This window comes from Oryctolagus cuniculus, chromosome 3, assembly GCF_051225735.1.
Source record: "Oryctolagus cuniculus isolate XC-2025 breed Fujian yellow rabbit chromosome 3, ASM5122573v1, whole genome shotgun sequence".
NCBI lineage: Eukaryota > Metazoa > Chordata > Mammalia > Lagomorpha > Leporidae > Oryctolagus > Oryctolagus cuniculus.
Genome location: NC_142869.1, coordinates 64,988,806 through 65,012,353, shown reverse-complemented (window position 1 = coordinate 65,012,353; position 23,548 = coordinate 64,988,806). Strand labels below are relative to the sequence as shown.

General features: G+C 52.6%; 2 protein-coding genes and 1 long non-coding RNA gene across 20 annotated transcripts; 2 read left to right on the top strand and 1 right to left on the bottom strand.

The window, feature by feature from the left end:
* The first annotated feature begins 286 nt into the window (after positions 1 to 286).
* On the top strand, positions 287 to 11,608 carry HOXD3 (homeobox D3). 16 transcript variants are annotated; one of them, XM_070071526.2, is made up of 6 exons: positions 287 to 841; positions 2,578 to 6,518; positions 6,630 to 6,715; positions 6,868 to 6,969; positions 9,521 to 9,686; positions 10,962 to 11,608. In XM_070071526.2, the coding sequence occupies exons 1-2, from the start codon at positions 301 to 303 to the stop codon at positions 3,333 to 3,335; spliced, it is 1,299 nt and encodes a 432-aa protein (XP_069927627.1). In that variant the 5' UTR covers positions 287 to 300; the 3' UTR covers positions 3,336 to 6,518; positions 6,630 to 6,715; positions 6,868 to 6,969; positions 9,521 to 9,686; positions 10,962 to 11,608. The 16 variants fall into 16 exon arrangements, with proteins under 16 accessions (XP_069927627.1, XP_069927623.1, XP_089184235.1 ...); XM_070071522.2 differs by having other exon boundaries at positions 6,630 to 6,969; XM_089328109.1 differs by lacking the exons at positions 6,630 to 6,715; positions 6,868 to 6,969 and having other exon boundaries at positions 2,578 to 6,594; positions 10,962 to 11,236; positions 11,366 to 11,608.
* Positions 7,593 to 20,189, bottom strand: LOC103348785 (uncharacterized). Of its 3 annotated transcripts, none has more exons than XR_016230778.1 (4): positions 20,060 to 20,189; positions 9,896 to 9,966; positions 8,498 to 8,746; positions 7,593 to 7,701 (listed from the first exon to the last, which is right to left on the bottom strand). It is a non-coding gene; the product is annotated as an uncharacterized LOC103348785 (long non-coding RNA). The 3 variants fall into 3 exon arrangements; XR_011387581.2 differs by lacking the exon at positions 20,060 to 20,189 and adding an exon at positions 19,674 to 19,809; XR_517079.5 differs by lacking the exon at positions 20,060 to 20,189 and adding an exon at positions 19,493 to 19,727.
* HOXD1 (homeobox D1) lies at positions 19,897 to 22,090 on the top strand. Its single transcript, XM_008258781.5, has 2 exons — positions 19,897 to 20,696; positions 21,009 to 22,090. Exons 1-2 carry the CDS (start codon positions 20,048 to 20,050, stop codon positions 21,320 to 21,322), a joined length of 963 nt encoding a protein of 320 aa, XP_008257003.4. The 5' UTR covers positions 19,897 to 20,047; the 3' UTR covers positions 21,323 to 22,090.
* The last annotated feature ends 1,458 nt before the right edge of the window (positions 22,091 to 23,548 follow it).

The following is a 23,548-nucleotide window of genomic DNA, read 5'->3' as shown; positions in this document are numbered from 1 at the left end:
CCCTTCTGTAGATTAGAATTGAGCTAAAAAGAAGGAGAAACTCCCTATGACTTTTCCAAGGGTTCAAATAAGTAGAACTTCACAAATCCCAGATCCAGTACTTTCCCAACCCCTCACCATGAAGTGGGTGGGAAGCAGAGAGCCTGGGTTAGCCCCTCTACACTGACTGGTCTTGCCAATGACAGTCCCCCTGAGGCCTCTCACTTTTCTTTTCAGCAGGTCTCCTGGAGGCAGGAGGCTGGGTCAGCTCTCAGGACTCTGAAGACCTTGGAGGTGGTGTGAAGGATACCGTGGTAGTCAATGTTATTTGAGCAGGGTCAGCAGGCCCTGGAGCTTCCTGAGTGCACGATGCAGAAGGCCGCTTACTATGAAAACCCAGGACTATTTGGAGGCTATGGCTACAGCAAAGCTACTGACACTTACGGCTACAACACTCCCCATCAGCCCTACCCTCCCTCTGCTGCTGCCAACTCCCTGGACACAGATTACCCAGGTTCTGCCTGCTCCATCCAGAGCTCTGCACCACTTCGAGCTCCAGCCCATAAGGGGGCTGAACTCAACGGCAGCTGCATGCGGCCTGGCACTGGGAACAGCCAGGGTGGGGGTGGTGGCAGCCAGCCTCCGGGTCTCAACTCAGAGCAGCAGCCACCACAGCCCCCTCCTCCACCACCGACACTGCCTCCATCCTCTCCCACCAACCCTGGAGGTGGAGTGCCTGCCAAGAAGGCCAAAGGTGGGCCCAATGCTTCTAGCTCTTCAGCCACCATCAGCAAGCAGATCTTTCCCTGGATGAAGGAGTCTCGACAGAACTCAAAGCAGAAGAACAGCTGTGCCACGGCAGGTGAGGGGGCTAATCGCTGGGCCAAGGCCCCTCCAGACTGACCCAGGGAGGCCCCAGCCATCTAGGGACCAAAAATTCAGAGCTGGAAGTGTAACCTTGGAGGCCAGATGCTTAAACTCCTATTCACACAGAAATATCCTTCCGAGTGTCCCTAAATGTCCCTTGTAGCGGCAGCATGCTCACTTCCATTCCAGACTGTTGGTCCCTTAGTTGGACAGGTCTGTTATTAATATAGAGTTCTTCCTTATACTGACACAATGTCTGCTCTCCTGGGCTACTGGTCAGCTCCCTCTTCACCCAACAGCTTTTCGAAGTTTGAAGAAGGTATGATAATCCCCACGCCCAGGTGTTAAGCATACCAGATCACACACACCCTATGCCCTTAAATTAATAAGACATGTGGTCTGAGGAGTACTATGTAAAGAGCCACGCTAAAGGTTTTATGAGCACTACCTAATTTAATTTTCCAAACACACTTTTGAGGTAGATATGCAACATTCCCATTTTACAGATAAGGAACCTGTTAATTAAAGATGATAAACAACTTGCTCAAGATCCCAAACCATAGTGCAGTCGAGTGGTGGATTTGAACCCAACTAGTCTGACTCAGGGCCTGCAAAGCATCACCATGAGACTATTTGGAGCACCCCAGCCCAATTCTCACTCCAGCAACTCCATATGGGAAAGGGTAGTCTGGGAAACAGCAACGTCTTGGGTCTGCCTCCTCTAGGTCCCTCAGAGTGTGTGTGGGGGGGGGATGGGCGCAGCTAGGGCCTCTGCTCCTTCTCTTTACCCGGGCTGCTTGGGTCCTGAAATGTTCTGGCCTTGTGTTCTCTGATGTGGTTTACCTTCAGGGAGACGAACTTGCTTCCAGGTCCAGTGCTAGTCTGAGGCCTGGGATGTGGCTTGTTGTCTAGCCTCTGGTTTGCCAGCTGCTCTCTGGGGCTGCTGCTCCTAGGGGGAAAGCATTTCCTGGCCTGCCAGCTCCTTCTCCTGCCCCTCCCTCCTCAGCTGCAGGCTCAGACCCTCCCTCCTAGGAGGAATCCATTTGTCTTCCCAGTGAGGGAGTGGACAAGCAGTGGAGAGGTGGCAGGGGTGGTGGAAGCCACGGTTGAGGTTGCTGTGCCTAGTACTGCAATACTCAAAATGCTTCCAGGCCGGCCCTAGCCCCCTACAACTCCATCCAGGGTGTTTTTTGTTTGTTTGTTTTCCTATTTTCCTGCCTCTGGGTACAGCTGGCTGGAGTGAGATGCCAAGATACTTACCCTGATTCTTTGCTCCCTAGGGGGCTCTACCCAACAGCCAGCTCCTAAGTAAAGCTAGCTGGAGCTGCTCCCCCTTCACATCACCCTCACTTCCAACAGCAGAGGCCAGGAGGAGTGTTCAAAGAAGTCTGGCCTTTCTTTGGGGGGTGGGGTGGGGGACTACGGAGGCCTTAGCAGCTGCTCCTACTCTTTCATTAAACTCCTTCATGGCCTTTGGGCTAGACTGGAGAGGAGGGGGAGGGTATCCGACCTCAGAAAGCAGACTGACGGAGGCTTCAGGTGCGCCTTATAGGTAGGCAAGGGTGGAGCTGTCACCCTTTGGAACTTCACTTATTACCTGTTCCTTCCCCGCCTCAGCCAGAATTGGAGATGGGGGAAAGGGTGGAGGAAGGGGGAGCCAGGGACGCACCTCTTCCCCCAGGGTGTCCCCACCTCGTCTCTCAGCAACCCCCTCTCTCCCTCCCCACACAGGAGAGAGCTGTGAGGACAAGAGCCCGCCCGGCCCGGCCTCCAAGCGAGTGCGCACAGCGTACACCAGTGCGCAGCTGGTGGAGTTGGAAAAGGAGTTCCACTTCAACCGCTACCTGTGCCGACCTCGCCGAGTGGAGATGGCCAATCTGCTGAACCTCACCGAACGCCAGATCAAGATCTGGTTCCAGAACAGGCGCATGAAGTACAAGAAGGACCAGAAGGCCAAGGGCATCCTGCACTCGCCGGCCGGCCAGTCCCCCGAGCGCAGCCCGCCGCTCGGCGGCGCCGCGGGCCACGTGGCCTACTCAGGCCAGCTGCCGCCGGTGCCCGGCCTGGCCTACGACGCGCCCTCGCCGCCCGCTTTCGCCAAATCGCAGCCCAACATGTACGGCCTGGCTGCCTACACGGCGCCGCTCAGCAGCTGCCTGCCCCAGCAGAAGCGCTACGCGGCGCCCGAGTTCGAGCCCCACCCCATGGCGAGCAACGGCGGCGGCTTCGCCAGCGCCAACCTGCAGGGCAGCCCGGTGTACGTGGGCGGCAACTTTGTCGACTCCATGGCACCGGCGTCTGGGCCCGTCTTCAACCTAGGCCACCTCTCGCACCCGTCTTCGGCCAGCGTGGACTACAGTTGCGCCGCGCAGATTCCGGGCAACCACCACCACGGACCCTGCGACCCTCATCCCACCTACACAGATCTCTCGGCCCACCATTCGTCTCAGGGACGCCTGCCCGAGGCCCCCAAACTGACGCACCTGTAGCGGCCGCTGCGGGCCGGGACTCGCGGCGCGATTACCTCTCTTGCTTTGGCGGCTGGTGGCCAGCCGGGCAGCCCGGGGACCCACCCCTTTCCCCGCCCGGGCCTGGCCGCCGCCTCCCGGGTCTCGGGCCTCCAGCGGCAGAGGAGCTGGCGCCCGGGCCACCCCTCTCGGGCGCGTCTTCCTCTGGGTGACTCGCCGTAAATCAGCCGCAAGGATCCTCCCCTGTAAGCCTGCCAGTGCCATGTACCGCGGACCGAGGGACTCTGATCTGGTAATGATGTCCCCCGAAGGTAAGTCTGAGACCCGTCGGCGGCGCGCCCTGCGGAGCGACCCGAGTCTCGAGTCTCGGCCCGCGTCTAGCTCCGTTTCCGAGACCTTAATTTATATGCTCCTTCCCGCCCCGTAAGGATTGCATCGGACTCAACGACCTGTATTTATTATTTGAAGCGAGTCATTTCGTTTCCCTGATTATTTATCCTCGTCTTAATGTATTTATGTGTATATCTATCTGTAGGATTCTCCAGCCGAGCTTCGGAACGAGCTCCCGGGCCCTGGGGGCCACGTGTCACCCTCAGTCCCCCTCGGTCTGCACTAGTTGAGAGAGTAGTTTTTGAACAGTTGTAACCGTGGCTGGTGTTTGTATTTGATGTAAAGGATTAAGACCGCAAATTGTCCTTCCTGGGTAGAGTCAGGCCGCCCGGTGGCGTGGCACGACACACACGTTAGTCATTTCTCAGCGGCAGCCCTCGCCACTCGCCACAGTTTATTGATTTCAAATTGTCTGGTACTATTTGAACAAATATTTAGAATAAAAAAATGTCTCGGTCGGAAGTGTATCTGTGTTAATCATGCACACTTGCAAGCACATCAGAACCCTGATGGAAGGCTTGGAAATAGACTGACCCTTTGGGGGAAAAAAGTATTTTATTTATTAGGACTCTAGTGTACAAACTGATTCTGGGAATACTTGATTACATTCCAGCGACTGAAACTAGGGCGGGGAGATCCCAGAGAATGCAAACATAGGCATGTTTTGGGGGTGGCATGGGGGCGATTTGGAGGAGGCTTTGCCAAAGCCACCACTATTAGCTTCTTCGCCCTCTTTGTAGACACAATCGACTTTTACACTGGGGAGGCCAGAGCTCATTTTTCTGCATTAAGTAATAAAAAATAAACTCTGAGAGAAAACTGACAATCAAAGAAAAAAAAAAAAACACAAGAGAAGTGGACAGAAGACTAGAGCCATGAAAAAGCTAAGGTGCTGAGGAAGAAATGTTCCGTGGAGACGCGCACCTGAGCTTTTTCTCTAGGAAATGCTGTCATGGATTTTTCCTTTGTAGTGCTCAGAAGTTCATTTCTAAAGAAAACGCATTCTCCACCATGTCAAGTAATAAAAGTTTCATTAATGGAACACAACAAGAATGAACACCTTCTTTATTCCTGTTTCTTTGTACAAAACGGGCAAAACTGTCTTCAAGGGTTGATAAACATTTTGTAAATATTAGCGTGGCTGTAGCTAGGGGTGGACACTGCACACCTACTTCCAGGGGAGGGGGCATTTGGAAGACAACTTCAGATAGGGTTCAATTCTTTTGTATTTCGGCAAAGTCTGCCCACGCATCTCTATTTGGCTTGACAAATAACACAACTCCTACTACATCCCCGGTGACGCGAGGTGAATTTCCTATTGTGTGGAAATAATTTGACTTCTACTTTTCTAGTGGAACAACCACCACTTCTATCTGGATGTTTGTGTTTCGCTAAGTAATGATGGCTCAAAATAATATTTAGTTCCCTTGTTCCTTTGTGCTGTTTCTAAAATGGCATGTTGGATTGGGAGTGTGTGTGTGGGGGTGTCCTTTTGCTAAATTTCACTTCATGCCAGCAGGTTTAAAGTCTCTATGTTGTAGAAGTGTATCAACAGAATAAATGATTCGATCGAAGGCATATTCTACCCACCTTCAAGGCTCGACATTGTTTTCCAAGAAACCTGCACCCATGGGCAGGATTTCTAATTGTCTTGTAAGAAATTATTTTTTAAGCTATTAAGAAGAGCTAGCCGTCTTGCAGGGATTACAACCAGCTTTCTTAACTGGCTAAATATTGTCAGGCTGTTTCATTTCGGCCCGGTTTTTCCTCATCTCCTCTTCCTATCATAAATAATAATAAAAATACATAATGCATCATGGCTCCAGGCGTTTTCCAGTGCGGTGTTACCGCAGGAGTATCTGCTGAGTCTGCGGGTGTCTGCAAAACCCCAAGTGTCATCTGCGGCTTAGGGTTGCACGGATTAGACTTTAAACGGTGTCTAGCCCGGCTGACACCAGCTTCCTCTCACACTGGGGCTCCCTGGAAGCGCGGGCTTGTTGTGGGGCTCCCTCACCAGGCAGCCGCAGCCCCCGGGTGTGTGTGTGTGTGTGTGTGTGTGTGTGTGTGTCGGGGCGGGGGTCACCTGGACCACATCTGTGCACTCCCTCACCTCTGCAGGTTCCTGAGACTTGCGAGAATGGCCCGATGGGCTCTAGAGGCTGGCACGAATCAGGCGCTGGGCACACACCCGGTGGCTCCCGGCGTCGGTGGGTTTGGGTGGGGGTGGCGGCGAGACCCGCGAGGGCGCGTTCCCACGCGGTGGCCTGCCCGGCCGAGAGCTGGGGCCCGCGGCACAGACATTTAAAACTTCATAAATTATAAACAAGCCGCCTTGGCCTTCGCCATAAATCCCGCTTCTCTTGAGCCTGCAATTAGTGTGGGGAAGCACCCGAGTCTAAACACAAGCAAAGGCGCTCCGAAGGGCCCAACTGCCCGAGGTTGCAAGCCTTTCTTTCCCAGCGCCGCCCCCCTGCGCTCGAGGCTCGCACGCAGCCGCCGCCTCCCCCGCCACCGCCGGCGGTGCACACTCGGCTGGGTTCCCGCGCGGCAGGCGACGGAAGGTCACAATAGCTGCTCTATCCGCGGAGGCGCCCGCCTCCTCCCTCCGGGTCTCAGAGCGGCAGAGAAAGGCGAGTGGGGGAGGGGAAGCCGGCCCCAGCAATGGCGCCCTGGGCCCAGGCCTCTGGTTCGCTTGCAGAGGAGGACCCGCAGCAGGAGGGGGGCGGTCAGCGGCGAAGGGAGACCCCCACCCTCCCCCACGCCCCTCTCCAGGGTCCAGCGCTCCGGGGTCCGCCCAGAGCAGCCTGGCAAACGGTGCGTGCGGCGCGGGGCTGACGCCTGGAGATGGGGCAGGGCTGCTCCTTGCTCCGATGGGAGCAAATGGCTCTAGGTAAGGCCATGGCCAGCTCTGCTATTTCCCTCCAGAGACCCCTCTGAGAGGGAGCGGTGGGGCCCCCTGGATTCTGAGGGAAGGGGTCACACCGCCGTGGGCCCCAGCCTGTGGACGAGAGGTAGGCAGCCTGTGGACAAGAGGTAGGCGGCCTTTGGGCGTCCCTGCTGGTTTTGCTCAGGGATTCAAATATGAATGAAGGCAGGGGAGCAGTGGGGCAGCCACAGAACTGGGAGGTAGAGGTGGGGGAAAGCGAGCTTCCCTTGTGACCAGGAAGACCTCAGGATCCAGCCTGCAGAGGAACGCCCAGACCCAGCTGAGCCGGCCAGGGGCATAGCGGTTGCAGAAGGGCCTGGAGAGAAATCCTGGCCACCGGTAAGGAGGTTTAAAAAAAAAAAAAAAAAAAAAAAAACGGGGTGGGGGGAGGCGATTAAGTACACAATCTGCCTTCTGGCCTTCCTTCCTCAGCCTCATCCAGGGACCTGACAGAGAAAAATCCTCCTCTGATGGAATCATTAAGTTAACCATCCATTTGTACCATTTCTTTGTACAGACTTTCAAATGAGAGGGAGAGAATTGGAGCGACCGCTGTCCCCTTGGTGCGGCCCAAGCCTAGTCCCTATCAGAGATGCATCAGTGGCAGCGTCAGTGGCTGCTACCCTTGCTGAACAAGATTTTTGGAATTTCTATTTGTGAAGAGTATTAAAAGCCACTGATGACCTAAACCAGCGGCGTGGCCCTCCTCCCCCCACCCCCCACCCCCCGGGCCTGCACCAGCCTGCTGGTTCCATGGTGTAGGGCATCTTGGCGGCCAGCAAGCCTGGGAGCCCAGGCTCTCCATCTGTTGAGGTTTTTCACAAGGGAGGGGGCAGAGGATGTGTGTGGGTGTGTGTTTGAATAACACAGCATGAACCCTTCATTCTAACCAGGCTGCTCCCTGGCTTGACCTGGGGCAGTCAGCTTGCTCACACCTTCAGTATTCCAAGGCAGCCGTGGGCCTGTTTTGATTTTTATCAGAGGAATTAGCAGAAACTTCCTTTTGAAGTCAAGCAGTAGTTAATCCTCTTCCTCTGGGAGCTGTTAGCATGGCTTTGGTCCTTTGAGAAACTGAAAGAAAACACCAGGAAGAACAGAAGTGTGTGAGTAGCAAGAAGAGAGGTAGAGGGTCCCCTTCCCCACCAACTCTAAGCCTGCTCACTGGAGGGCATGGCCACTTCCCGGAGAGAGTATCTTTAGAGCCCCGGCAAGTGGGCCCACCAAGAGCTGAGCTGTGTTGTCAGCAGCCAAGCTCTTACCACTTTAGAGGGCTAGCTTTCATAGGTCTCTCTTGCAAAAGGCCTGGTTGGAAGGGGTGGGGGGTGGGGGGAGGGGAGAGAGAGAGAGAGAGAGAGAGAAAGAGAGAGAGAGGGAGAAACCTGAGTAGATGAATCCTCCGCACTTACTGCATCAGTGGTGCTGGAGAGGATCAGCAGAGGATGAAATCACAGTCCTCACTGCCCCCCCTTTTAATAAAAGATTTATTATTTATTTGAAAGTTACAGAGAAAGATCTTTCACCCGCTGGTTCACTCCCTAGAGGGTCACAATGGCCAGTGCTGGGTCCAGGAGCTTCTTCCAGGTCTTCTGCATGGGTGGCAGGACTCCAGGCAGTTGGGCCTACTTCTGTTGCTTTCCCAGGCCATTAGCAGGGAGCTGGTCTAGAAGTGGAGCAGCCAGACCCAACCAGAAGCGGCATGATTGCAGGCAGTGGCTTTACCCGCTGTGCCACAAAATTGGCCGGTTCCGTTGTTTTCTACTCCTGCTACAAATGCCCTTTGCTTTGGGTTCTAAGGTTGGTGACAAGTGGATTTTTATATCCCACCTAAAGCCCATTCCTAAACACTTCCTTCAGGTCTCACACCTACCTTGGCAAGTTGGAAAGTACAGCAGGGACCCAAAGGCCCAATTTCAGGCCAGGTCCAGCCTAGATAGATGCACAGTGAACAAAAGAGGTCCCCACACGGAGGAAGAGCCAGAGTAGACGGCTGCCCGTCCCGTGCAGCAGCAGAGTCCTCCGAAGACAGAAGCCAGTGCACGTTTTTGTTCTAGATCCTGTGGCAAAATATCTTGACTAGTTCTGATAGTAGTCTGGACTGGTTTTCACAGCAGATTATCTGTAAAACCACAAAAGAAGTGGGGTATTAACAGTAGGAATGGCCAGGAGAGCCTGAAGTGAGTGGGATTCATGAAAAACCCAGTCACAGAAAAAGGGCTCTTACCCGGGGAAGCAGGCTTCCAAACCAGGCCAGGAGGGCCAGCCAGACCAGGACCTTGCCCAAGGTGGGGCGGGGGGCAGGCGGCCTTTAGACGGCTCTATTGTCCAGGGCGCTGCCCCACAAACACGCTGCTCCTCCCTGCCTCCCCTGCTGGCGCTGAGCAGGAAAGTGGGTCGGGTGCGCGGAGCTCTAAGGAGTGAGTCCCTCACTCTCCTCTGCCACCGTCCCCGCAAGACAACACACAAAGGAAGTCCCGCTCCGCCCTCGGGCCCGAGGACACGTTGGGGAGGAGGCTGGTGTGGACCCCGAGTCTGCGGCCCCAGCTCCCTGGCGGGGAACAATAGCCGCCGCCTCTCGGGGCGGTCTGGCGGGCGCGCCGCACAAAGGCCCGCTGGTGACCGCGCCGCCAAGCGTCGCGCGCGCTCCTCCGCGTTCTCCGCGCCCGCAGGAGCTGCCAGGAGGCGGGCGGCGCCGGCTGGGTGTCCCTGAGTCCACCTGGGACACTTTGAGAAAGCCCGACGGCGAGTTCCTCACCCTCCCGGCTGGTGGCCGCGGCGGCCTGGGGAGGGGGCCGGGAGAGGCTTGCTCTGTGTGTGTCTAGGGTGGGCGGCTGGAGAGGTTGGTCCTATTAAGAGTTCATCAATCACCGGGTGTGCTCTCCTCTCTCGACAGCGGTTCCTCCTACTTCAGAGCAAGTCTGGGCCAGCTGGGATCCGACCAGAAACCGCAAGCGCTGGAGACGCAGGCGCTCAAGCTGAGCGTGAACCTGAGGGCACGACCCGCAGTCCGCGCCCGCGGGGAGCGGCGCAGCCGGGGCGACGCGAGCCCCAAGGGAAAGGTCGGCGGTCACCTCCTTCCACTGCGGTTCCCGCCCTCGGGCAGCCCAGGGCGCTAAGGTCTTCCCCAGCCACCTGCACCCACGCCTGCCCCAGACTGACAGTGACCTTGTATGCCCCCCGCCCCCCCCGCACCCCAGCCCTTGCTTGCTCAAGTGACTCCCTTAAATGTTGCTGCACCCCTCTCCTCCGCCCTGGGACAAATCCATACCTGAAGGCAGGGCAAGAAAAACCCCAAAGGCTCAGAAGAGTTTTTGCGGCCAGCTTTCAGTCTCTCCGTACCTGCAGAGGAATATTTGAGTGGGAGGATGTAGGGTAAGAACGGCGTTGAACTTGGGAACTAAACTTGAATGCTATTTAAAATAACAATAGAAACATAGCTAAAACAACCACAACAATTTGCATCTCCTTTGTACTTGTGCGAGTGGGGGGGGGGGTCGGGGGAGGACCTCAAGTATTTTTACCTCAGCTCCTTTGGATTCATTTTTAGAAACACCACCAAGGAGAGGAGGCTGGGGAGGGAGGTGTGTGGCTGAGCGGCTAAGCCAACGGAGCATCCCATTCCTGAGTGCCTGGTGAAGTTCCGGCTGCCTGGCTTCTGATCCAGTGCCCTGCAATTGCATACTGAGACAAAGTAGAGGATGGCTAAGGTGCATTGTGTTTATAAAAAGGGTGGACTGAAACTTTCTGGGGACAGTCATTAGCCTTCTAGCCATTCACAGTAGGAAGGCTTGGGTGGCATGATTGGTGAAGGCTGCTTCTTTTTAAAATATTGATTTATTTATTTGAAAGGCAGAGTTACAGACAGAGAGAGAGAGAGAATTGTCCATCCATTGGTTCACTCTTCAAATGGCCACAACAGCTAGGGTTAGAGTTGGGTCCATCCAAAGCCAGGAGCTTCTTTTGGTTCCCCAACGTGGGTACAGGGGCCAAACATTCAGGCCATCTTTCGCTGCCTTCTCAAGTACATAAGTAGGGAGCTGGATCAGAAGTGGAGCAGCCGGGACTCCATCCTGTGCGCATATGGGGTGTTAGCACGCACCCACTTTGCTACAGAAGCCAGCCCATGAAGGGCTTCTTCTGCTTCCCTCTGGAGTGGTATATACTGACCTCGTAAATTCCAAGTTCTGGCCTCATCTCTTTTCTGCTTTTTGCGGGGCATTTCTGAAGTCAGTTAAGGTGTTGCCCCAAACCCATTGGAAAGAGACCCTGAAGGGTGAAAGTCCTAGCTTTGTTCCCGCCCCTCCTCAGCCTTCTCTCTCTCTGCATCCTCTCAGGTACAGATGAACTTGCTGTGGAGAAACCTCCTATCTTCTTGCTTCAGACAGATACAGGCAGAAGCATGACGCCTCACACAGTGTCCAGAACACACTGAGTGATGGAAGTGTTGGTGCTGCTGTCCTTGGCTTCGTGCCCCTGGCCCCTGCATTTCCTTTCACTACCTACTGTACAGCTCCTGTGTGCACCCTGCTGGGCTCTAAGACACAAAGATGAATCACTAATGGTTGGCGCCTTTCAGTCTCTTGGGAGAAGGAAGAAATGGTGAAACAAGGTGATGGTATTAGAATGAAAAGTGTGGCTGGGGCCAGCGCTGTGGCACAGCGGGTTAACTCATGGCCTGCAGTGCCGGCATCCCATATGGGCGCTGGTTTGAGACCCGGCTGCTCCACTTCCCATCCAGCTCTTTGCTATGGCCTGGGAAAGCCGTAGAAGATAGCCCAGGTCCTTGGGCCCCTGCACCCATGTGGGAGACCCGGAAGAAGCTCCTGGCTCCTGGCTTCGGATCAGCACAGCTTCGGCTGTTGCAGCCATCTGGGGTGTGAACCATAGGATGGAAGACCACTCTCTCTCTCTCTCTCTGCCTCTCCTCTCTGTATAACTCTGACTTTCAAATAAAATAAATAAATAAATAAAAGAATGAAAAGTGTGGCCAACCTGTTCTTGGAATAAGGAGTGGTCAGAAAGGTATTCTCAGAGGATGTGAATTTAGGTTCCTGAAGTAGAGGTTTTTGAGACCAAGAAGGGTTTACTATGCAGGAAACAACTCATACAAAAGCAAGGAGGGAAGAAAGACAAGGTCTGGGCCTGGAACAAGGAGAAGAGCATAGACCTGTGGCATCCTGGCTGGAAAGACAGGATGTACGGAGTTCAAGTAAGGGAGTTTGGACCTATTCTGTAGGCAATGAGCAGCCACTGAAGGTTTCAAGCTGGAATCTGAGGTCATCTATTTGGAAAGCGAACTCTGGGGTATTGATTGTCTAACTGGGGAAGATATTGGAGGCAAGAAGAACAAAATAAGGAGGCTGCTACAGGAATCCAGCACAGAGACAAACTAATGTAATAGAGACAGAGAGAAAAGACATTTAGGAGGTAAAGCTCACAAGCCCTGGTGATCAATTGGAAGGGTAAAAGAGGAGCTGCAGATATTAATTCCTAGATTTTTATTTTGAGGGCCTCTGTGGGTAGTCAGGCCATTCACCAAAGTGAATTGAAGACGGGGAAGAGACTTTGCAGGGGAATCTAATGAGTTCAGTTTGGGGTCCACATTGTATTTTCTGCTTTGCTACTGATACATTGTGACCTTAAGCAATCCACTTAATCTTTCTGGACTTCAGTTTCATCAGTGAAACAGTCAATAAAGATATCTACCTGGAAGGTTTATCATTCAAAGTGTGTGTGTGGGGGGGTACCATCTTTACTAGCTCCCCATGGATGTCTTATATAAAGCTAAAACCCAGGGAAAACATGCCCACACCTCCATCATGCTGATCAATACTTAGATCCTGGGTGGCCCGAGAGAAATAAGTCTCCAGGAAACTTTAACACCACCACCACCAACACCCTCCTGTATCCCAGATACTGAATCCAAGCTAATGCCTCAGATTACGTTAGATCAGAGTGCTAAGCAGAGCTCCTCTGCTTCCCAGGAGGTACTCTGCGGACTGTGCAGAAATCCTGCCTCGCTGTCAGGTGGCGGACAGCGAGAGGAGGTCCCTTAGCAGATGCTGACAAGCTTCTGCTTTTTTCATTGGGCGCCTTGAATCCACTTACTCTGTGTGGGTCCTCCTTAGCCCATGTGTGCAACTGTGGTGTACACTGGACATCTGCCCTTGGCATTGCAGAGGCTGTCACTGTGGCAAGTGGCTCCTCTTTCCTGTGTCACTATTATCATTTGTAAAACACGGTTATGAAAGGATTAACAGCTGTTATTGTTCCCTTATCAGATACTAAAATGAAAAATTGTATCCCACTGACTTGGCAAGGGTATAAGAACAGGAACTCTCATAAATTGTTGATAGAAAGGCAAGCTGATGCACTTCTACAGGGAGTCGTTTGGCAAAATGCAGTAAAACTGCCGATACCTACAATTTTTTACTAAATAGTTTCTTTTTTAAAAAATTATTTATTTTAAAGGTAGGGTGATAGAAAAAAAAGAGATTTCCCTTCTGCTGGTTCACTCTCAAAATGGCTGCAATGGCCAGAGCTGGGCCAGGCTGAAGCCAGGAGCTTCATCTGGGTCTCCCATGTGGGTGCAGGGACCCAAGTGCTTGGGCCATTCTCCGCTGCTTTCCCAGGCACATTAGCAGGGAGCTGGATTGGAAGTAGAGCAGCCAGGACTCAACCAGTACCTATATGAGATGCCAACATCATAGGTGGCAGCTTAACCCGCTGCACCACAATGCCAGCCCCCACAAGTTTCACCTCTAGGAATCTTCCTAAGCTTGAACACATGTTTACAGTGGCAAAAGTTTGAAAACAAGCTAAATGCCCATCCATAGAGACTGGCTGAATAAATTGTGGGAGGCACACGCAGAGCAGTATGAAGTTGTAAAACTAATCCAGGAAGTTCTGTATGCATTTATGTGGAACATTCTTCAAGGCACAGAGAGGGGGGAAGCATGGTGCAAAAGAGTCTGTCTAGCAGGTACCATTTGTGTACAAAAAAATCGTGGAGATAGCCAAACAGATAGTTTGTGAAGATATCCTACAACATTAGATTGCCTATGTGAAGAAGGTGGCTGGGGACAAGGATGAGAGGAAGACTTTCTACCACATACCATTTTGAATCATGAACCATGTAAGTGTAAATTTATTACCTGTTTAGGAATGAAAGGGACAAATTTTAAATGGTTAGTACAAGTGTAACTGATCTAGGTGTGTTTGTGTGTGTGTGTTCATACACACCCTTTTTTGTACTTGCTCAATCCAGTGATAGTAGTCTATGGACAACTCTTGTTCTGTCCCCCAGGGCCCTGATACCTATCAACCTCTGCAGGAATGGGTGGGGGCATCTTCTGCTGCTTTTCCCAGGCCGTTAGCAGGGAGGGAGATTGGAAGTGGAGCAGCCAGATTTCGAATCCACATTCATGTGAGATGCTGGCATTGCAAGTGGTGGCTTTACCCACTACACCACAACACTGGCCCCAGCTTAATAAATCTTATCTCAAAGGTGCCTTCTAGCTTTCATGTGTTAGGCTGTGAAAGGTCAGCCTTTAAAGAGAGGAAGAATCATAGCCAAGGCCAACAGGTATTTTGCCCTCTCTGGATCCCTGGGGATCAAGTGCATGTTCCAGACAATTTGGCAGAGATGGAGGGAAAGGAAGAAGTGAGCCTGGTCTCTCCAAAGCACTATGTGGTCAGAAAACTTGGGAAACCCCCACTGACCACTTCTAGGGATATTTTCTAGAACTTCAGCCCTACTGGACTTAACGTTGACCTTAACATTGACTTATTCACCCTGCCACCCAACAGTTCTGGATATTTGTGAGGCACACTCATGTGCCAGCTAGCCACAGCCTGTGTGGTTCATGGTCCCTCCCACAGACCATCTCCTTTCTCCCCACACTGCTTCCTCTCCTCCCCCAAATCCTAAAGAAAAAATGTCAAAGTATGGCTGCAGAGAATCTTCTTTTAGCAGCACCCTAGAGGTTTGTTCCAAGTAAAGATTCCCGAGTCAGCCTTACTGGGTCAAAGTCTCTGGGAGTGGGGCCAGGCACTTGGTGCAGCAGTTAAAATGCCACCTGGGATGCCTGCATATCCGAGGAACTAGGTTCAAGTACATGCTCCTCTCCTAATTCCAGCCTTCTGTCAGTGCAAACTCTGGGAGCAGTGGGAAGATGGCTCAGGTGATAGGGCCCCTGCCATCCATTTGGGAGACATGGATTGACCCCAGCTTCTAATTTTGGCCTGGTCCAACCATGGCTGTTGTGGGCACTTGGAGAGTGAATAGTCAGATGACAGATCTCTGTCTCTCTTCCAAATGGATAAAATATATTTACATTTTTTAAAATATTTTTGACAGGCAGAGTAGACAGTGAAAGAGAGAGAGAGAGAGAGAGGTCTTCCTTTGCCGTTGGTTCACCCTCCAATGGCCAGCGTGGTCGGCGCGCTGCGGCCGGCGCACAACGCTGATCCAATGGCAGGAGCCAGGTGCTTCTCCTGGTCTCCCATGGGGTGCAGGGCCCAAGCACTTGGGCCATCCTCCACTGCACTCCCTGGCCACAGCAGAGAGCTGGCCTGGAAGAGGGGCAACCGGGACAGAATCCGGCGCCCTGACTGGGACTAGAACCTGGTGTGCTGGCACCGCAAGGCGGAGGATTAGCCTAGTGAGCCACGGCAGCGGCCTAAAATTTTTTTCTTAATCTCCAGGGATTGGCCAAGGAATCTGCACTTAAAAAAATTTATTTTCTTTATTTGAAAGGGAGAGTTATTGGGGGTGGGGGGAGACAGGAAGATCTTCCAACCATTGGTTCACTTCCCAAATGGCTGAGATGGTTGGGGCTGGGGCTGGGCCAGGCCAAAGCCAGAAGCAGGAGCTTCATCCTGGCCTCCATGTGGGTGCAGCGGCCCAAGCACTTGCGCTGTCCTCCATTGCTTTCACAGGCACCTAAGCAGGAAGCTGGATCAGAAGTGGCACAGCTGGGACTTGAATGCCGACATTGGAGGCAGTGGCTTAACCCACTAAGCCATAATGCCAGCCCCAGAACCTGTACTTTTAAGCAAGCTTCTATGGTGTTTCCCACATGAAGTAGTTTTGGGAGCCAATGATCTTAGGATATCCATTAGCCAGTATTAGTCATGGTAAAGACACCATTCTGTACATACTTTATTTCTGTCCAACATTTATTGAATGCTTAGCATCTGCCAAGCACTGCCCTGTGAGCTTTTTTATCCACAAAGCTCTTAGGGAAAGGCATAAAACTCTCTAAACTGTTCTCTCCAAGGAGGGTCACAGTGACAGACTGCCAAAAGACTTAGAATTCCTGTCCTTAGGACCCCTTGCCTGATTGCACCTCAGATGACTGACAAGTGTACAGAGAATAGCATCATAACCTGATTTTCTATCTGGTTAAACAGAAGAGACACCCCCTTCCCCATTTATCCCAATCAGCAAGAGACTTTCTGTGCCTTGGGTTGTTGAACCAACAGTGTGAATGTGCTCCAGTGTTTCCAAGGGGTAACACAGTGGGGCTCACGGAGGGAGGATGCCAAAGGCTGTTTTGGGATAGCCTGAAACACACAGACAGCAGTCTGCTAACCACCCTCCCCCCACCCCACATCACTTCTGTCTGCAGAAGGGAAACTTGTTATTAGTGTGGGAGAGAAAGGCGGCCATGGAGAGTTGAGAATGTGGGCCAGTTGTAGCCGTTGTGCTGAATGGGATGGTTGAGATTTCAAAGCATTCCTGCTTTAAACACAGTCTGGCAATCAGGCTCCTCTGTGGAGAAGTCAGAGCACCAGGGCCCAAGCAGGGCAAATGACCCTTGGCAATTCGTGGCCTGAATAAGTAATGAAATTAGGAAGCCATTTCTCCCATTGCCAGTGAGCGCTTGATTCAAACTTTAAAGTTATTCAAAATATCCTATATTCACACCTTTTCATACATATTCCTCCCCAATAATATCTTCAAATCTCTCCCTAGAGGCTTTTTTGAGTAGATTTATAAGATAGATAGACTTGGATCAGAAGTGATTCTCTGGGGCTGGCATTGTGGTACAGCAGGTTAAGCCACTGCCTAAGGCGGCATCCCATACTGGAGCATGGATTAGAGTCTCAGCTGCTCTGTTTCCAACCCAGCTCCCTGCTAACACACCTGGGAAAGCAGCAGAAGATGGACCAAGCAGTTGGCTTCCTGCCACCTATGTGGGAAACCAGGTGGAGTTCCAGGCTCCTGGCTTCAGCCTGGCTAAGCCCTTGATGTTGTGGCCATTAGGGAGTGAACCAATCAATGAACAAACCTACCTACCCACCTACCTCTCCCTCCATCCCTCCCTTCCTCCCTCTGTCACTGTGCATTTCAAATAAATTTGATAAAAATTGAATCTCCGGTTCCTTTGGTTCTACAGTATCTTTTTTCCTAGCCTAAGTTTCTTGGGGCCAGAACTGTGGTATAGTAGACAAAGCTGCTGCCTATGGCTCTGGCATCCCATATGGGTGTCAGTTCCAATCTGGCTGCTCTACTTCCAATCCAGCTCCTTGCTAATGAACCTGGGAAGCCAGTGGAAGATGGCCCAAGTGTTTGGGCTCCGGCACCCACATGGGAGACCTGGAGGAGGTTCCTGGCTCCTGACTTTGGATCAGCTCAGTCCTGGCTGTTGGAGCCATTTGGAGAATAAAACAGCAGACAGAAGATTTATCTCTCTCTCTCTCCCCTTTTTTTCCTCTAACTCTTTCAAGTACATAAATTAAAAATAAAAATAAGAAACTAGTCCAGCAGTGGAGATGGCAATAATTCTGAGTTCCAAGGTGTAGGATATGTCAAGGACTCAGATGAAAGCAGTAGAGAGAAAGGCAAGCATACTGCAGCTGGAAGTGTGTGGTGAGCAGAGAACGGCCTCTGGGAAGGAACAATACCGAGCACCCTGCTCCCTCAATACTGGCACCCATCTCTGGAAGACAATGTATTAAAAAAAAAAAATCATTCTCCTTCTGAACACTGTCCCCTTTGCAAAAGCTAAATAGCCAAATTTTGCTACAGGGAAATAGTGTGGATAGCTCATGGGTACATCAATCTCAAGGGTTTTTTTTTGTTTGTTTGTTTTGTTTTGTTTTAATCAAGAAGGAAGCAACCTTAGTCCCAAATGCTTAGCAGCAACAACCTAGCCCTGGTTGCCATCCAGGATGCCAAGGTTTCTCCTGAAACATTAGAGAAAAGGCCCTTCATCTGGTCAGACTTGCCAGCACATCAGACAGGGTTTCCATCCTAAACCCTGGGTTTCAGGGGTCTGGGGGATCCTGGACTGCTGGAGTTTGTGCAGTTGACTGGGAAATGAAATTCTGCACTGAAAACAGATCTTCACCCTTGAATTTGCCACTTCAGTTTTGCCCAGATCTTCACCCTTGAATTTGCCACTTCAGTTTTGTCCTACAGTCGGATGATGAATTCCCTAAATAATGTTTAAGGGGAGAAAAGGAAAAGCCCCTCTCTAGCACCCTAGGCAGGAAATAATGGAGCTCTTCCAATTAGCTCAGCCTTGAAATGGGAATGTATTTCTTCTCTGCCCTCTTTCTGTGCCTTTGATGCAAAGGTGTCAGCAGAGGAGAGGCTGCTGGGCTCCCAGTGCCACTCCCACCACTCCTGCCCACACTTCAGTAGCTGGTGTCTACCTGCATGATGTCCCAGTTCTCTCAGACTCTGTCGGATGCTACTAGTTCTGTCACAGCTCAGGTCCAGAGGGCCCAGGAGGGAAGGCTGGCCTCCCAAACCTGTCTGGGGAAGACATCTGGCTGCCTGCAATTGGCTCACCTTCAGCCTCAGCAGCAGTCTACGCTCTCCTTGTGGCTGTGTTTACTCACAAGTGCACACTGCTCTAAGGAATTGGCTCCCTGGACTGACACAGGCTTCTATGTTCCAGGCTTCCTCCGAGTAGAATTCCAAGCAGGGGCTCCATTGCTTTTTCACACAGTGGATCAAACAATAATAAACCCTGGCCACTGGAACTCAGCGGTGGTAACAGATCATTTTCAAGTGCACCTGACTAAGCTAAGAGTAGACTCTAAATTAGTTTCTTCTCCCTCACGCGCTTTTACAAAACCATCTCCTTTTCATTATTCCTTTGTGTAAAAAAAAAAATTTTATTTAATTTGTGAGTTTCCTGCAGTCCCAAAGAGGGACACATGAAAAGCAGCGCTTTAAGTTGCAAAGTTTGTCAATGCAAAGCTCGCCTTTGTAACCCTTCTCATCTCCTGTGCCAACTGCACTTTTATTTCCCGTCTCTCTACACTCAGTCAACAAAACCATATTATCAAGGGAAAGACGTGAGCCCATTAACATCGTGAGCCCTTAGATTTCACTCGCAGGAGACGACGCAGCACTTATCTGATGGAACACAAGCTTTAATTGCTTCGGGGCACAAGCCTGGCCAAACCTCTCAGATCCCAGCCGTTCCAGGGAAGGCGTTGCGCCCTCGAGCCAAGCGCTGGGTTTCAAGCATGCGCAGCCCCCCACAGGCGCGCACAGAGAGAGATGGGTTCTTTATTCCCACCAGCCGGTCCGAGGGGAAAGACACCCAACTTCCCCACCAGGCCCACTTTCTCTAGTCTAAATCAACACCTGGCACTTAAAACACTCGCCCGTACCACGCTGCGACAAATTGGGAGGATGGCAGAAGCTGCTGGGAATGCGGCGAGGGTTTCCATCCCGCCCTGGTGCACAGCATTGACAGCCACAAGTGTCGGCCCGTGAGTCACAGGGGAGGGGAAACGCGGGAAAACCAAACCCCCGTTGCACTTTTAGGAGAGGGAGAACCCCCGTGCCAAGACAGTCGAAAGCGCACACGTCTCAGAAAGGAAAAAGAAGCAACTTTACCTTTCCTGGCCCGAGGCTAACGGGTGGTCCCCACGGGCGGACCTCCGAGCTCCCGTTTAACCCCATCCGCACGGGGGGGGGGGACTGATCACCCACGGTCCGCGCAGAACAACACGCAGTCCCCGGACTGGGACTCGCCGGGCGGCCGGTGCTGCCTTTCTCCGCCCACCTCGCCCAATACCTGTGCCCGGAGCCGGCGTCCTGCGCTCCGGCCCCGCCCTTCCGCCCGCAAGCCCCAGGCCCCACAGGTTCGTCCGGGGTTGGGGGGCGCCGGGAGAGAGCTGGTTTGGCGAAGTTGGCGGTGGGGCAGACTGGAGGAGCCGCGCGTCAGTGGGGGACCCGGGCAGTGCGGGGAAGGCGCCCATTGGCCGGCTGGCGCCACGTGGCCGCCCCCGCCAGTATATTAAGCCACTATTTATCTCCGGCTCGCTCGCCATGGCTCTGCGAGGGCAGCAGGGGTAGGGTGGAAGGGCGGCGCGGCGCAGACGGCCACGGTCCTGCCGGGTTCCGCACCTCGGCCCCGGCCTGCGACCCAGAGGGGATAGGGGCGGAACCATGAGCTCCTACCTGGAGTACGTGTCGCGCGGCGGTGGCGGCGACGTGCTCAGCTTCGTACCCAAGTTCTGCCGCGCCGACGCCCGACCCGTGACCCTGCAGCCCGCTTTCCCTCTGGGCAGCAGCGACGGCGCCTTCGTCAGCTGCCGGCCCCTGGCCACCTCCCTCCCCGCGCCTTCACCCCCTACCGACCCTGCGCAGCCACCCGCGCCGTCTCCGGCCGCGGCCCGGTACCCGCCGTGTACCCTGGAGCGTGCCTACGAGCCGGGCGCCGCACCTGCTGCTGCTGCTGCGGCGGCGGGGGGCGCGGACTACGGCTTCCTGGGATCCGGGCCCGCGTACGACTTCCCAGCCGCGCTCGGGCGGCCCACCGACGACGGCGGGGCGCACGTCCACTACGCCACCTCGGCCGTGTTCTCGGGCGGCAACTCCTTCCTCCTTAGCGGGCAAGTGGATTACGCGGCCTTCGGCGAACCCGGTCCCTTCCCAGCGTGTCTCAAAGAACCAGGGGACGGTCACCCCGGGGCTTTCCAGACCGCGTCCCCGGCCCCTGGCGCCTACCCCAAGTCTGTCTCCCCAGCCTCCGGCCTCCCCGCAGCCTTCAGCACTTTCGAGTGGATGAAAGTGAAAAGAAACGCCCCAAAGAAAAGTAAGTACTGAGCTTTGGATGCAGGCATCTGGGGCTGGGACGGCGCCTATTGCGCAGAACTGCGCCCGCAGTGCGTCGCCGCTGTCCCTGGAGGCGTTGAGTTTGGGCTTCAGGGAGGAGGCGCCTTGCTGGCCCTTATTACGAGAGTTTGGGGCCCTGAGACCGATGCGGGGAGCAACTCTCCCCGGAGCGTTTCTCCCGGCACAGCTGCGTTCATAGAAAGCCAGAAGGGCTGCGCTGGGACTGTGACTCGAACCCCAGGGCCGGCCCCGCGTCCTCTCGCCCCGCTGACGCCCTGTCTTCCCGTTGCAGGCAGACTCGCGGAGTATGGAGCCGCAAGCCCCTCCAGCACCATCCGCACGAATTTCAGCACCAAGCAACTGACAGAACTGGAGAAAGAGTTTCATTTCAATAAGTACTTGACTCGAGCCCGTCGCATTGAGATAGCCAACTGCTTGCAGCTGAATGATACCCAAGTGAAAATCTGGTTCCAGAACCGCAGGATGAAACAGAAGAAAAGGGAGCGGGAGGGGCTCCTGGCCGCAGCCACCCCGGTGGCCCCTCTCCAGCTTCCTGTCTCTGGGAAGAACCCCGGGAGCCCTTCTGGGGCCCAGGAGCCTTCCTGAGGGCCAGTCTCCAGGTCCAGGAACACTGGCCGGCCGACGGAAGTCGCAGGCCACTCCCACTTCTCTCTGGACCTGAGCTGGAGGTGGCCACGGACAGGAACCAGAGGGGTTTCACTTGGGAAAAGGTGCATCTTAGTAGGCTTCTGAGTTCCAGGCTGTGTGTTTAGATATAAATTCGGTATCTCTTAAGCCACTAGTGTGTGTATTATTTGTGTCTTATCAGGGAATCGAATCGGGGCCCGGCTGCCTGCTGTGTTTCCTCCCTTAGTCACAGGCAGTTCCTGGGTGCCAAGTGGCAGGCCGTTGATTGCTGGGTTCTGCCAAGCCCCTGACACATTCACAGGAGCACCTGCCCGGAGTTTTTCCGCTTTTACTTTAAAGGGCAAGGCTGTGCCTAGTCAGCTTCCTGAGAAGACCAAAGCTAGGTAGGATCTCCTTGATGTAGCTCTGCTGCTTCAATGACGATCACATTTGCACTTCAGTTTTCTTTTCTTTTCTTTTTTTTTTTTCTTTAAAAAGCAGTTTCTACCTCTCCGTGTGCCTGAGTGAAGATACAATCGCTGTTTAGTTAATACGCTGACCAAGCCACAGGGTGGGTGAAGATTAGAATCTGAACTACACCTTGACATCAGTTACGCAGACTTGAATGTAAATTTATACAGTGTGTATATTTTTAAAAGGTTTGCTTGCAATGAACTTCTATATGACATTTAATGTCAGCATGTAAAGGGTCGGAATCTTTTTTGTAATAAAAACTACAGAATCCAACTACTGGCTGCTTTACCCTTTTACTCTTCGACTTGGGTCTCTTAGATGTTTCAGTTTCCTCTATTTGTAATATCTTGAGTCTGCCGTGGGAATTTGTTTACATTGATAACTTTAAAAATAACACTTTTTTACAGGTTGTGTATAGACACAGCGAGCTGGGGACAGTTATCTGAGCCGAGTGAGGGAGAAAATTATGTTGCCAAATATCCACATAACCAAGGAAAGCCTTTCTTCACCTTGAGCGTACTGTTTTATGGTGAGTCTGCCTGTGGACTGCACGTGGACTCCTGGGTTAGGTGCCCACTGGAAGACCCTTCGGGAGATCTTGTTCTTTTATCTCCTGTCCTCACAAAAGGAGGAGGAAAGGCGGCTTGCCGGCTGCACGTCAAAAAGTTCTCGGGCTGAATTCCCATTTCCAAAGTCAAGAATTACAAAGGAGGCTGGGAGAGGCCGGCACCAGAGCTTTCTACTTCCTGTACGTCAGAGTGCATTCTCTCTCTCTCTCTCTCTCTCATATACACACACGCAGAATGCACACAGAGGGTGTCTATTTTTTGGTTTGTTTTAAATGAAGTATTTTCAAATGAATTCTTGCGAAGAGGTACAAGCACAGAATCTGAAAGTTGTTGGCAAGAGGGTGTAGGATAAAAAGAGAAAAACAAAACCCTCTTCTCTCATCTTGTTTCCACCTGGCGCCCTCCCTAGTTCTCGTGCCTGGAGCCACTCATGGTTGACCAGACTTTTGTGTAACCCTACAGAAGCATGAAAAAAAAAAATGCGGTATGAATACACCAAATCAAGCGGCTGTTTAAGACAACGGTCAGGGCAGGTTGTCTCCCTTGCTTCGGAGCCCTGTCTTTAAATCCTCTGTCTAGTTAAACAGAGAGGCTTACAGGCCCACATAATCCCAGCAAGACCCTCAGTTCTCCTTTAGCTACAGTGTTCTGGGTTCCAGCGAGGTGCTTCGGATCTAATCGCTTAAGAGGGCCAGCGCTTTGGGACGATTACTTTTCCTATAAATTAGCAATGCTGTTAGTTGTTTCAGAAGTTCTAAATCACACTTAAATTCTTGTCCCTTGTACCCACCACTTAATGGACTTCAAGAAATAAAATGCTCGGCTCTGACAAACTCAGCTGATTAGAGGGCTAGGATATCACTTAGAAAGCACGTCTGTCAATATTATTCTTATGTTTCACCATCTGCCCTTCAATAACTTGATGCTAATTGGCTCTTGTTTGAAACAACAGCCCCCCCTCTGCGGCCGGCTGCAGTTGCAAAGGGCTTGTTAAAGGGTTTTCGGTCTGCTCCGGCCGCCACCTCCGGGCTTCCCCTGCAGCCTTCTTTGACATAACAATGTTTCCTTTTTGATAAGCATTCAAATGTACACCTAAACAAAAAAATACCAACACGCTTGGTCATTTCCTTAATCTACTACCCCTTTCTCTGAGAAAATAAAG